The sequence below is a fragment of the Marmota monax genome, unplaced genomic scaffold (genome assembly GCF_021218885.2).
Source record: "Marmota monax isolate L192 unplaced genomic scaffold, Marmota_monax_Labrador192_F-V1.1 WCK01_AAM20220418_F8-fsc00190, whole genome shotgun sequence".
In the NCBI taxonomy this organism is placed as follows: Eukaryota; Metazoa; Chordata; class Mammalia; order Rodentia; family Sciuridae; genus Marmota; species Marmota monax.
Window position 1 is genome coordinate 755225 of NW_026693010.1, and position 13049 is coordinate 768273.

The 13049-nt window shown below is 55.6% G+C and overlaps 1 protein-coding gene across 2 annotated transcripts; it reads right to left on the bottom strand.

Moving 5' to 3' along the window:
- Positions 1-1218: 1218 nt before the first annotated feature.
- Positions 1219-7352, bottom strand: Ankrd9 (ankyrin repeat domain 9). 2 transcript variants are annotated; one of them, XM_046453223.2, is made up of 3 exons: positions 7173-7352; positions 6229-6302; positions 1219-5682 (listed from the first exon to the last, which is right to left on the bottom strand). In XM_046453223.2, exon 3 carries the CDS (start codon positions 5641-5643, stop codon positions 4678-4680), a length of 966 nt encoding a protein of 321 aa, XP_046309179.1. In that variant the 5' UTR covers positions 5644-5682; positions 6229-6302; positions 7173-7352; the 3' UTR covers positions 1219-4677. The 2 variants fall into 2 exon arrangements, with proteins under 2 accessions (XP_046309179.1, XP_046309178.1); XM_046453222.2 differs by having other exon boundaries at positions 6229-6407.
- Between the last annotated feature and the right edge of the window lie 5697 nt (positions 7353-13049).

The window sequence follows — 13049 nt, forward strand, 5'->3', positions numbered from 1 at the left end:
CTTCTGGAAACCTGCACTCAAGAACACCAAGACATCCAGCACCCATTCCTCATAAGGAAGTTCTGAAAGCAGCCTGCGTTGGGGAGGGCCAGGCCACCTGAGCGCAGGCCCGGCGAAGTGTGGTGCGTGCTGGCAAGTGGCCCTCCTCACTGTGTCAGTGAAATCCCGTGTGTGGGTGCGACGGTTTTAAAAAGGAGATGAGAAGAGGGAGGAAGGTGACAGCATTGTGGAATGGTGCTCACTCTCCAACCTTCTGGCCGACTTGCGGCTTTTCCCAATTCCAGGGGAGAAAACTGGGGAAGAAACAGGTTCTATATGGGGACAAGAAATTGGTACAGTGGTTGCTTGTAAGCATATACCTTTTGTATCATTTGAATTTTGAGCCATGTAAATATTTTATTCCAAAAATAAATAAATTTACATTTTAAAAATTCAGTTATCTCTGGGCTGTGGTTGTGGCCCAGTGGTCAGCACGTGCCTAGCATGCGTGAAGCCCTGGGCTCAATTCTCAGCACCACATATAAATAAATAAAATAAAGGTCCATTGACAACTAAAAAAATATTAAAAGAAAAAATATTTTCAAAAAAATTCAGGGGCTGGGGATGTGGCTCAAGCAGTAGCGCAGTTGCCTGGCATGCGAGCACCACAAAAATAAAATAAAGATGTTGTGTCCACCGAAATCTATTAAAAAATTTCTCTCTCTCTCTCTCAAAAAAAAAAAAAAAAATCAGCTATCTCTAACATCAACTTTTTCTTGTGGGGAGGGAGTGAACTCGGGCACTCGACCACTGAGCCACATCCCAGCCCTATTTTATATTTTTTTTAGAAATAGATAGGGTTCTCACTGAGTTGCTTAGCTTGCTGAGGCAAGCAGCTGGGATTACAGGCATGTGCCACTGCACCTGGCTACTAACATTAACCCTTTACTGTATCAATGCTAGTTGAGTCAAATATTAAAAAAAACCACCAAAGACTTCTTTAAAATCTTACTTACAGTTGGCACGTGCCTGTAATCCCAGCTGCTCTGGAGGATCACAAGTTTGAGGCCAGCTTCAGCAATTTAGCAAGGCCCTTAGCAACTTAATGATGCCCTATCTCAAAATTAAAAAAAAAAAAAAAAAAAGAAAGAAACACAAGAGTTGGGAATATAGCTCAGTTGTAAAGTGCCCCTGGGTTAAACCCTCAGTACAAAATGATAAATAAATTGTAGCCAAGTGTAGCATTACACACTTATAATTCCAGTGACTCAGGAAGCTAAGGCAGGAGGATTATAAATTCAAAGCCAGCCTGCACAATTGAGCAAAACCCTGTCTCATAAAGAACCGGGGCTGGGGTTGTGGCTCTGTGGTACAGCACTTGCCTTGTATATGTGAGGCACTGGGTTTGATTCTCAGCACCGCATATAAATAAATGAATAAAATAAAGGTCCATCAACATCTAAAAGAGTGACCCGCTCCTGTAATCCCAGTGGCTTGGGAGGCTGAGGCAGGAGGATCGCTGGAATGGCCCACTCCTATAATCCAAATGGCTTGGGAGGCTGAGGCAGGAGGAACGTGAGTTCAAGACCAGCCTCAGCAACTTAGCGAGGCGGTAAGTAACTCAGTGAGACCCTTCTCCAAATAAAATACAAAAAGGAGCTGGGGATGTTGCTCAGTGGTTAAACACCCCTGGGTTCGATCTCCAGTACCAAAAAAAAAAGTAAAGAATGGGGGATGTAGCTTTACCTTGGGTGTGGCAGGCGCTTTAGAGAACCCCTTGAGTTCAAACTCCAACACCACAAAAAACAAAAAACAAACAAAATCCCGTAAATCATAAACATGATGTCTGTCTACATAAAAGTTAAAACTTTTGTACAGCTAAAATAACCATATCACCTTCAAAAAAAAAAAAAACATGCACCAAGTATGTGCCAAAGGGCTAGTACCTTTAATACACGGTTCTGTTTTGTTTTTGTATTATTGGGGATTGAATTCTGGGGCACTCAACCACTGAGCTTCATTCCCAGTTCTTATTTTTGAGACACGGACTCACCAAGTTGGCCAGACCAGCCTACAACTTTCCATCCTTCCTTAGCCTCCCAAGATGCTGAGATTAAGGCATGTGTCACGGCCCCTGGCTTGGTCACTGAACTCTTCTTAATGAGCTGGGTTCAGGGCTCTTGGAACATTGCTGGGCACTTGGTCATACATAGGGGGAGAGAGTAGTGACATTTAAGAAATAAACCAACAAACCAATGTGCTTCGTCACAGAGAATGAGGTTTGTCAGTCACCTGCCATGGACCAAGAGCAGAGCTGCCATACGCCAAGGGCCTGGGCCTGGCTGGCTCTGACTCCCTCCAATCCTCTGGGTCTGCCCCGAGTCCTGCAAGCTCACTGCCAGGAATGACAACAGTGACAGATGCACCAGGGTCCTCACAGCCCTTCCTGGGTGTGGCAAGCCAAACTCTGGGGCCCCCTTCGCTCTCCCAGCAGCAGGCACCAGATAACCTTATCTGCCAGCACCACGTGAAGTTCTCTGCTCCACTGCAGGGTGGAGGGTTGGGCCAGGCCGGCTGCTGAGCTGTGCCGGGGTCAGGCTCCACTCTGGTCTGTGGCCTCCTGTGACTCCCTGTGCCCTTGCCTCATCCACCCCAATCAGTGAACACTAAGGTGTCCTTGCCTCTACCCACTTGCCCCTGTGGGCACAGGGGTCAACCAGTCACTCAGCAATGATGTGGCTGTCCCACAACTACTGTTACCCCACAGAGTACCTGAAACAAACCACCCTCCGGAGCCCTAGACCCTGCCCTGCACCTTCCTGCAGCTGGGGATTCCTGCCCATAATTCCTCCAGATGGCAGGATCCCATACCTGCCTCCTCCTGGTTGTCCCAATGGGTTCTATAGAGGGACCCTCCCCTAGGCCAGGGGTCCAAAGGTTGTCACTAAAGGAGGGGAAGTACAGGGACATCTAGCCCTGGACACACTGACCCAGAGGACAACACCAGACAGGAGAGATGTGAAGTCTATACCCAATAGCTGTCCAGCTTTCTAGACAGAATGGCTGGGCTGACAGGCTCCCAAAAGCCTGACAGGCCCCACCCCAGCAGTCCTGCAGTCTACTGCTGTCCTTCAAAGGAAGAAAGTGAAAGTCCTCTGCAATGGCATCCTTATTGTGAGAACCAGGGAGCCTTGATGCCCTAGGCCTGGGGCTGGGCAGCTAGTATCCACTAAGTGCAGAGGTTCAAAGAGGCTGTTTAGCTGGTCCAGGGCACAACAGGAGGGGAGAAGACCCTCTCCAGTCTGGATCTGGGCTCAGAAGGTCGTGTGCCCTCTTCATCTTTCCCTCTCCATTCCCACTAGGACAGTATACCACCCACCCCACACTCCTGCACAATGGGGGAACATCCTTTTCAGGGTTGGCAATAAGCTGAGATAGTCCAAAATCCCTTGAAGACAGATGAGAAAACCAGGGCCCAGGGCAGAGGTTTTGTCCAAGGTCACCCTGAAAGTGGGTATTGGGTCTAGATCCCCAGGCAAGATCTGTTGTCTGGGCCTTCCCCGCCCTCCCTCCTAGACTCTGCCACCTGGCAGGCAGGCTCCCCTCAGGAACACTGGGTGCAGGGCAGGCAGCAGGTGCCCTGGCAGGACATCACAGCCCTCCAGCCCATGCAGACCCAGCAGGATTCCCCAGCCAGGCAGCCTGGCCACCCTGCCTGGTCCTGAGGCTCCTCAGGAGTGGTACATCTTCTCAGTCAGTCCCCTCATCCTGCAGGATGGCAGCACACTCACAGGGTAACAAATCTTCTTGGAGAAATCAGCTCTCCAGTCACGGGCAAGAAGCCTGCCCCTGGGGTGACACACCCACCCCTCCATCATCATGGACACCATCTAATGCCCACTCTGAGTGGGCCAGGGAGTCATCCCTGGACCAAGAGGAAAACACACCTAACCCCAGGAGGGGATAAGAAGCTGGGGGCCCCAGGCCTGGGGCCTACCAGGTACAATGGCTGAGCTGAGAAGCAGGAGCCCCAGGAAACTGCCTGCCAGTTGTGGGCAAAGAGCAAAAGGTGGTGACAGAGTCAGAGCCAGGCCTGGGTGGGCCAGCTATCAGTGGGAGATACAGGAAGCCAGTGACACCCAAGGGGCTCATGGCTAGAGTAGGGTGGGGATACAGGAAGGCACAGCCTGGGTCAGGCCTCTGCCAAGCTCCTGGCACAGCAGACTGCCCAGTCCTGCTTGTCCCCCCTCAACTGCAGGATCAGGTCCAGGCCCCACCAGAGAGTTCACTACGAGAGCCTCCTGTCATAACTCCCCACTGGGCCTGTCCTCTTGGCCTCCAGGCCTCTGCACATTCCGTCCCCCTGCTTGCACAAGTCAGTCCCCTCCCCCTGTGCCTGCTCAATTCCTGCTCAGCTCAGCAGCCACCCTCTTTGGGACACTCCCAGCTCCAGATCTGAGTGGGAGGCTGGTCCTCACCCCTTTGCAGAGCTAGGCAATGAGGGGAGTATATGACCGGAGCCCCACTTGGGCAGGAACATGGGGAGCTGGATCCAGCTGCACCCAGGAAACCTGGGAGCCTTGCCCCATGGCATGTGACAGATGAAGCAGATTCTCCTGTACAGAGATCAGTATATGTAAAGTGCAGGTACAATGCTCCGAAAAACAGTTCTGTCCCCAAATCCCGCACCCCCTGGGTCTAGCCCTTGCCAGTGAGGTCCAAGGGCTGCAGGAAGGGCGGCAGCGGCAGCTCATCCAGGGCCTCAGGGAAGCGGCCAGGAGAGATGGCGGTGACCAGCACCTGCATGGCACGTGCAAAGAGAGATGGCGGGGCCAGGCCTGCCAGCCACTGGAACTTGTCCTCACCCAGAAGCCGCTGCCAGCGCGGTCGGTCATCCAGCAGCTCCCGGCGGGCTGGGCCTGCGGCACCCGCAGGGGTGTACAGCGCCAGTAGGTCAAGCAGTAGCAGGCGGCGCTGGCGTGGCTCCCCAGACACAGTGTTGGCAGCAGTGGCGGAAGAGGCAGCCCCAGCGGCAGGGACAGAGCCTGCATCACGGCCCAACTGGCGCAGCAGCAGCTCCAGTGGTGTGAGGCCACCACCATCACGGAGGCCAGGCGAGGCGCCGTGGCCCAGAAGCAGGAAGAGGCACTCGGGGCGCGCCAGCTCACAGGCCACGTGCAGCGAAGTGCCACCACCCTCCACGCGGCTACAGCCACGCCGGTCCAGCAGGCGCGCGCGCTCCTCAGCTGGGAAGTCACGCACAGTGCGCAGGATGCGCCGCAGGATGCCCACGCGGTTGTAGCGCACAGCCAGCGGCACGTGAGGCCCGGGCGCCGCACAGCAGCGGAAGCCCGCGCTGGGTGGCGCAAGTGCGCGCCGCGGGAAAGTGGCCAGCAGGTAGTGTGCGTAGGCCTGGTGGTCGTGCACCAGCGCGTAGAGCAGCGCCTCCGAGGGTGAGTAGGCCGCGGCGCGCCCGCGCTCATCCCAGTGGAAGGCCTCGCTGGCGCGCATGTCCTCCAGGAGCCACACGGGAAGCAGGTCGCGCACCGCCTGGTAGAAGGCAAAAGACGACTTCCGGCATTGTTTCTGTGCCCGAGAGCGGGCTGCGCCGGCACCCTCAGGGCCACCGTCTGCACCGCCCCCAGGCCTTGCGTCCCAAGGCATGCTGGCAGCCTCAAGGCATGGGCCCCAGGACAGACCAACCTGCGGGCAAAGGGTGCAGTGAGGAGAGGGCTCCGGCTTCATCACGACCCTCTGACGTGGGTTGTCCCATCTACCCCCACAGCCCCACTGGAGCCTTGAGCTTTCTGTCTGGGACTCTCCTACCTGCCTCCTGCCTCAGCCTGGCCCCTGCAGTCATTGCCCCTACCTATAGTCTCTCCTAGGCCCAAAACCCACAGCCTGCTTTCTTGATCTGGCAGCACCTGATCTCCCTCCCTGAAGTTGTCTTGCTCTCTGGCACCCGCTAGAGAAACCCTAACCTGGTCAGCCCTTCAAAGTCTCCCACCCCTCTCCAGCCCGGAAACGGGGGAAAGAGTGCCTGTTCCCACCTCTGCCAGGTCCATCAACCCCGAATAAGAAGCCAGGTAGTTGACAGGAAAACTCAGGCCCATATCTCAACCTGAGCCAAATCCATTTTCCGCCCCTAACTCCCCGACGACTCCAATCCCACCTCTGCTTTGATCTTGCCCTCGGACCCCTTACCACTGTCAGGCCCCCTGAGCCTCTTCCCAGGCTGATCAGACCTACCTGGTTCCTGACACACGATCACCAGGTTCCGTGATTGTCTTTCACCTTCCCTCAAGAAACCTCAGCTTCCTCATCTGTAGGAGAGGGAGTGGATTGTGGCCGGTTGTGGCTGGCTGTGAGCCCCAGCAGGGCGAGTGGGGGAGTGGCTCCGACCCTACATCTCCTCTGGGTCAGTGCCCCTGGGAGGAGGCAAAGGGTGAAGTCAACCTAGAGGCTGCACTTCAGTCTGCAGTCCCTCCCCTCCAGTTCGGCCGACGCCTTTCTGGATCTTCACACAGGATGCTGGTACTGCCACCCATTTACCAGCAGGGGACAAGCTTATCCAAGGTCAGTCACCAAGTCATGGTGAAAGCAGTTCCAATTTGGGCTCATTCCAACATGGTGAGGACCCCAGCCTGAACTCTGACCCTGCCTTCAATGCCCCAGCCCCTACCTGAGCCCCGCCCCCGGCCCCACCACCCTGGTGTCTTTGGGCAAGGGTAAGCCTTCGGTCAGGAGGGCCCTGGGGCAGCAGTCAGGCCACATCCACACACACTGGGTGGACCCCTCGCAGCAACTGGGCTACAGAGGTGGACACGGCGGGCTGGGCTGTGGCCATGTGCCCTCCTGGAGTCAGGGCCTCTGTGTCCCAGGTGCAATAAGTGGGCACGCGTGGGGCGCCGGGCGCGTTACGTAAAGTTCGGCGGCCCCACGTCACTGGGCAGAGTCACCGCCTCGGCTCCGCGACGGGGTTGGGCCCCAGGACAGCGCCGCGAGCCGGGCCGCCCGCCAGTTCCTCCCCGCCCTTCCCAGCGGGCACGACCCGACCTCGGCCGCAGCGGGTCACCCCCACGAGCCCAGTGTCTGCCGGCCGGTGGCGGGCGCGGTGAGGGTTTCACCGTGGCGTGCTGGGCAGGGCGGGGACCGCCGCCCGGGTTGCTAGCCGCGGGCGCGGGGGGACTCACCGCGAGGGACGGTGGGCCGAGCGTCCCGGTCCCTGCTGCGGGCTGGAGCGCGCGCCGTCCCCGTGCGGCAGGCAGGCGGAGGTCCCAGCACGGACCGCACGGGGGAGCCGCCGCCGCCGCCCGCGCCCGCCGCAGCCGAGCTCTGGGTCGGGTAGCTAGGCGGCGGTGCCGGCGCCGGCGACGGGAGGCGCAGTGCGGCCCGGGCCGGCAGGACCGCGGGACTGCCCGCCACCGCCATTGGCCCGCGCTGCGGGTCCCCGCCGCCGCCCATTGGCGGCCGCGCTGCACCATTGTTGCGTCACGGGCCGGAGGGCGGGGCGTACAGCCTGATCTGAGGAAAACTTCGGAGAAACTTGAGGGCGCGGGGGGCGGGGCCGGGGGCGGGGCTCAGGAACCCGGTTGCCCCCGAGGGACCGCCCGCGCCGGGCTGGGCACCTGGAGCCGCGCCCACGGGGCAAAGCCAGGGTCGAGGTGCTGGTAGGCACCCCGGCGCCCTCCTTGTGAGGCTCTCCTCGTGGCTCCGCGAGTCAAGTTCCAAGACTCCTTTGACCTGACTCTCGCCGACCTTGGGAAAACCCCCTATGGTCTGGGCCTGGGGTGGAAGCTGTGCCCCAAGGATTCCCATCGCGTGCTGCCCGTCGTCGTGGGAGTCGTAGCACAGCGAGCTCCAGGCTCATCTCCCAGGGAAGGGTCGGACCGAGGGTGTGGATGGGTGGATGGAGGGAGATGTGTGTGGCACCTGCGTCTGCCCTCCCTGTCTAAACACACTTGATTTCACTTTATCACAACCACCAGCCGCCAAGAATTTCCTGCTCAGAGAGAGAGCGGTAGCCTGCAAGGAGAGCCAGAAGGGAAGCCCTTGCTGTTCCTCAGACGCTTGTGAATTGGGCCCTGGCCCCCCAGCCTTCCCACAATGGGCCTGGGATTTGGGGTAATAGATTTGGAGGCTCAGGAGCCTAGAGTCCTGAGGTCCTGGGGTCCCAAAAGCACTAATTCATGCCTTTACACCCCAGTAGTTAGGAATTCTGGACCTTTATTTTTTAATTTTTTAGTTATACATGGGCACAATATCTTTATTTTGTTAATTTATTTTTATGTGGTGCTGAGGATAGAACCCAGGGTCTCATACCTTCGGGGCGAGCACTCTACCACTGAGCCACAACCCAGCCCCACCTTTTTTTTTTTTAATACAATTTTTTAAACAATTTTTTTTAACTGGGGATTTGGAACCTGGGCATTCTACCACTGACCTACATTCCCAGCCCTTTTTACTTTCTATTTTGAGAAGGCAGGTTAAATTACTCAGGCTGGCCACAAACACGGGATCATCTTGATTGCCTGGGATTTCAGGCATGTGCCACCACAACTGGCCATTTTACAGACATTGAGAACCACAGACCCACAGCCCATGCAGGGATGCTGACAGGTCCTCACTAGAGCATCCCAGCGCCTTCTCATACAGGGAGAAAGTTATTACCTTCATCCCAACCCTTTCTCCTGCCTCTGCTATGGAGAGAGGGATCCAGCCTACAGGGCAAAACTGAGCACACAGTCAGCCCTGCCCTGGCTCCTCTGTGTCACCCCAGGAAATTAGGACAAGACTAGAGGACCTGCCTGGGCCAGAGTCTCCTCTGAACAGACCCAAGCAGACCCCTACCACAGCACATGCCTGTCCATTCTCCTACACACATGATATGAACATACACAGGGCACACATGGGCTTCTCCTGTAGCACTGTGCCCTGGGAGGCAGACAAGGCTCTCAGACCAGAGAGAAGGCGGCCCAGGCCGACCTGGGGAAGACGGGCATCCATGTGCCCCAGGCTGCCATCTGTGTATGGTGGCTGCTGACAGCAGCAGCCCTGCCCCACCTCAGTACCATAGGAACTCTCTCAAGGGATCCATGGCATCCACTAAGTTTGAAGAAACTCTGTCTATGGCCAGGGGTGGGGTTATAGAGAGCACTAGGCTCGGAATCTGAGCCCTGCTTTTGCCCACCTCAGCTTTCAACAAGTTCTCACTCATTTATTTTAATTTTTTTGGTCCTGGAGATTGAACCCAGGAGCATTCTACCATTGAGCCACATCCTCAGCCCCTTTTTAAATTTCGAGACAGGTCTTGCCACATTGCCAAGGCTGACCTTGAGCTTGCAATCCTCCTACCTCAGCCCCCTGAGTCACTGGGATTACAGGTGTAGCCACTGTGTCCACCATCTCCTCCCCTTGTGAGGCCTCAGTCTCCCTAAGGTTTCTCCCAGCTTCCCCTGTTCTGAAGGTCTTTGAGAATGATGGAGGGCAAAACGAATGACCTTTGGGAGCCCCCAGACCCTTCAGGACATCCTAGGGAGCGGTCCCCAGGTGGGCAACCTTGGGCTCAAGACAGCTGTGCCCTTGTCCCCATTCTGCTCCTCCAGGGCTTGAGGTGAGACACAGCCGTCACATGGCTACTGGTGGACAGAGGCAAAAGGCCATGATTGTGGATGCCAGAATGTGCTCTTGGCTGGGTACACTTCCATGCTGTCCCTCTTTGCTCAGGTTCTCAGAGGACTCTTTCAAAAAAGTCAAGACTGACCCTGTTGCTCCACTGCCTTAGAAACATCGGACAGGCAAGGACACTTAGCCTGAAACACCAGATGGGAGACACTTCTGTTAGGTCGGTGGCTGCCACAACAAAGCAGTCCCCCGGGGAAAGGAACATCAATCAGGCGCCAGCGGATACACCTGTCAATCACGAGATCTCCTAACACCTGTCAATTAGCAGGACCCCCTGGCCAATCCTGGAGTTCAGCCAACTCCCCTGACCCACTCCAACAAGGGACAAGGGACCCTAAAAACACCTTTTCCTGTCCCAAGCCCTTCCCTTCCTGCTGTAAGCTCCATAAAAGTGCAGTCTGGTTGAGCTTCCACGCGGTTTCTCCTCAGACCCTTCCCCTGTCCACTCTGTAGGTCAGAGTTCCACCCGGGAGTGATATCTCAATAAAGCCTCCTTCGGCGGCCTTTTTAAATCGGCCTCCTTTGGTCGCTGCCACCTCACCTGATCTGACAGGCACAGGTAGTGCAGGGCCTGGAGACAAGAAGGGAGGCTGCAGAGGTTGATGGGTGGGCTGTTCCCTAGGGGTTTTATAAGCTGGGGCAAGGAGCTTGGGTTTAGTGTTCAGACAATAGTGGAGGTGGAAGGGACTTATTTTGTTATTGAATTCATTCATGAAAAGCACACAAATAATGACAAATGCCTGGAAGCCCATGATCCCAGTTAAGAGATACCATGGGACTAAATGTGAAGCCCTGGGTGGGCTGGGGCTGGGGCTCAGTGGTAGAGCACTTGCCTAGCATGTGTGAGGCCCTGGGTTCAAGCCTCAGCACCACATGTAAATAAATAAATAAAAATAAAGGTCCATCAACAACTAATTAAAATTAAAAAAAAAAACATGATGCCCTGGGCACCTGCTCTTTTCCTGCCACCCAGTGGCATTCCTGGCTGCATGGGTCTTTCTTATGGCCACATGGTGGCTGACATTGTAACTTTCTCCATCTTGGTGGCAGACGTCCCTTATCCTCAGCAGCTTGCCTTTTCCTCCCAAGATCACTTCTATGACTCAAACATGTCCCCAGGGCGCATGCACTGGCAACTGAATCCCCAAATGCACCAGTGTTGAGAACTGGGGCCTCTAAGAGGTGACTGGGCCATAAGGCCCCCACCCCCAGAGAGCTTCAAGACAAAAGGATGAGTTCTTGATAGACCCAACCTGATCTTTTCTTAAAATTGGGCATCTCGCCACAAAACCATGAAAAGCTAATTTCGGCTTTACTATAAATTACTGCAAATTCTGAACCTGCTTGGAATGCCTGCCCGTGCCTTGAACTCACCCATGCCTGGCTCTCTGACCAGATAGCAGCTCTCTCTGAAACTTAGTGACACCTCATAAATATTGGCCTTCCCTGGCCAGACAACGACCCTCTCTGAGGCTCTAATGGTCCTCATAAATTCTGATGTTGGGGCCAGCAAAAAATGTAAACTACCATTAGTGTGATGCTTGTCAGAGTTCTGTTATCTGTAACCCCCCTTTGTGTAACATTCTGGGCTATAAAGCTGGGCTGCAGGAAAGCTGGGGTGCTGTCTTGTTCCCGCCGTTTTGGGAGGGAGAGGCAGCCCGGACGATCAAAATAATAAGCTTGCTTTAATTTGATTTTAATTGGAGTCAGTGGTCTTTTCTTGCATCCTGGTCTAACATTCTGTCCCCTTCCCTTCTCTGCCTTCCTTCCCTCCCCTCCTTCCTCCCCCTCTTCCCAGCCTCAAGAATTCTAAGAAATCAATCTTTGGGGCTGGGTTGTGACTCAGCAGTAGAGGGCTTGCCTTGCAAGTGTGAGGCACTGGGTTCGACCCACAGCACTACATAAAAATAAATAGACAAAGGCATGCTGTCCATCTACAATTAAAAATAAATAAAAAAGAAAGAAGTCAATCTTTGTTCCCTGTAACAGATGTTCTATTACAGAGGCAGATCCATCCTCAGGGCACCTGTGACTGCTGAGTCCTGGTCTCCCTGAGAAAGCTGTCCCCTGCTCCCAGCAATGCCTTGAACATCCCCGCCTACACCTCCTGGGGGGTGTGGCCAGCAGGCTATCCCCCTCCACAGCTGTCTCAAAAGCCCTCCAAGGCTGCCCAGGGGACAGTGTGGACAGCCGTTAATGGGCAGACTCCTAAAGGAAGTTGGATGGCCTCAGGGTGTGACGCACAGCTGGGGCAGGGGATGAAGGGTGGATGATGATTCCCAGAGAGGCTTGGGGCAGGGAGGGGCTGAGGGCTGAGTCTTGCCAACTGGGGAGAGGATTTGACTTTTACCCTTGCCTGCTCCTGCTGAGACCTGACTTGAAGCACCCTCCCTTCACTTGGCCCTCCCTCCAGGGCAGAGGTCTATGTGTGAGCTGATTGGGAGGCTGCTCAGTGAGGCCAGAGATGGGGGGGTTCAAATCCTGGGACCTACATCCTGCAGGTTCTGGGCATAGGAACTCAGCAGCTGGCGCTGGATTTCTGGCCTCCCTCTGGGCTGCTGAGAATCAGTGGCCGGGCGTGAGGGGGTGGAGGTGCCAGCCACCATGGCTTTGAAGGGGTGTTGGTAAAGGGTGGTATGGGGGCCTTGGAGAGAAGCACTGTGTTCTGCACGGATTCTGCAGATCAAATCACAGATACTGGAGGACAGCTGGGTGTGGGTGGGAAAGGAGAGGAGGTGAGGGTGCCCCCGGTTCAGGCTGAGGCCCTGCAATGAGGGATGTGTCCAAGGAAATTGGAGGCTGGGGAGAGGGCCTGGCTGTGAGGGGGTTCAAAGCAGGGGCAGCAGCGAGAAGGAGAATGGAGCGGGTCGGAGGCCTGAGCCTGGCACGTGGAGTAACGGGGAGAGGACAGGAGAAGTCGGAGGCACAGGTGCCAGGGCTGGGGCTGTAGCTTTGTGGCAGAGTGCTTGCCTAGCACCTGTGAGGCTGGGTTGATCAGCACTGCATAAAAAAATAAAGGCATGCTGTCCATCTACAACTACAAAAAAATAAAAAAGACACAGGATTCTAGGAGGTGAAGGCAGCCCAAGGCAGAGGAAATGGTCAGCTTGGACCAGTGCCCCCGGCAAAAGGTTTTGTAACATGCAGGTCACAGAGTCCTTCACCAGAGGTCATGGAGTGGAGGGAGAAGCTATCTGGAGAAGGTTGGGGCCCAGCGGGGAGAGAGACCATGGGAGCAGTGAAGGGCACAGGAAGGGCAGGAGCTGGAGACAATCAGCATAAAAGGAGTGGAAGTAAAATGTACAGGATGTGTGTGAGCACCCGTGTGTGCACCAGTGTGCACGTGGGCACAGGAGCATGCCCACACACGCACATGTGTGCAGTGT

What these genes read in the sequence shown, in the direction of transcription:
- Ankrd9 (XM_046453223.2), bottom strand. Translation starts at nt 5,643, where the DNA reads ATGCCTTGGGACGCAAGGCCTGGGGGCGGTGCAGACGGTGGCCCTGAG.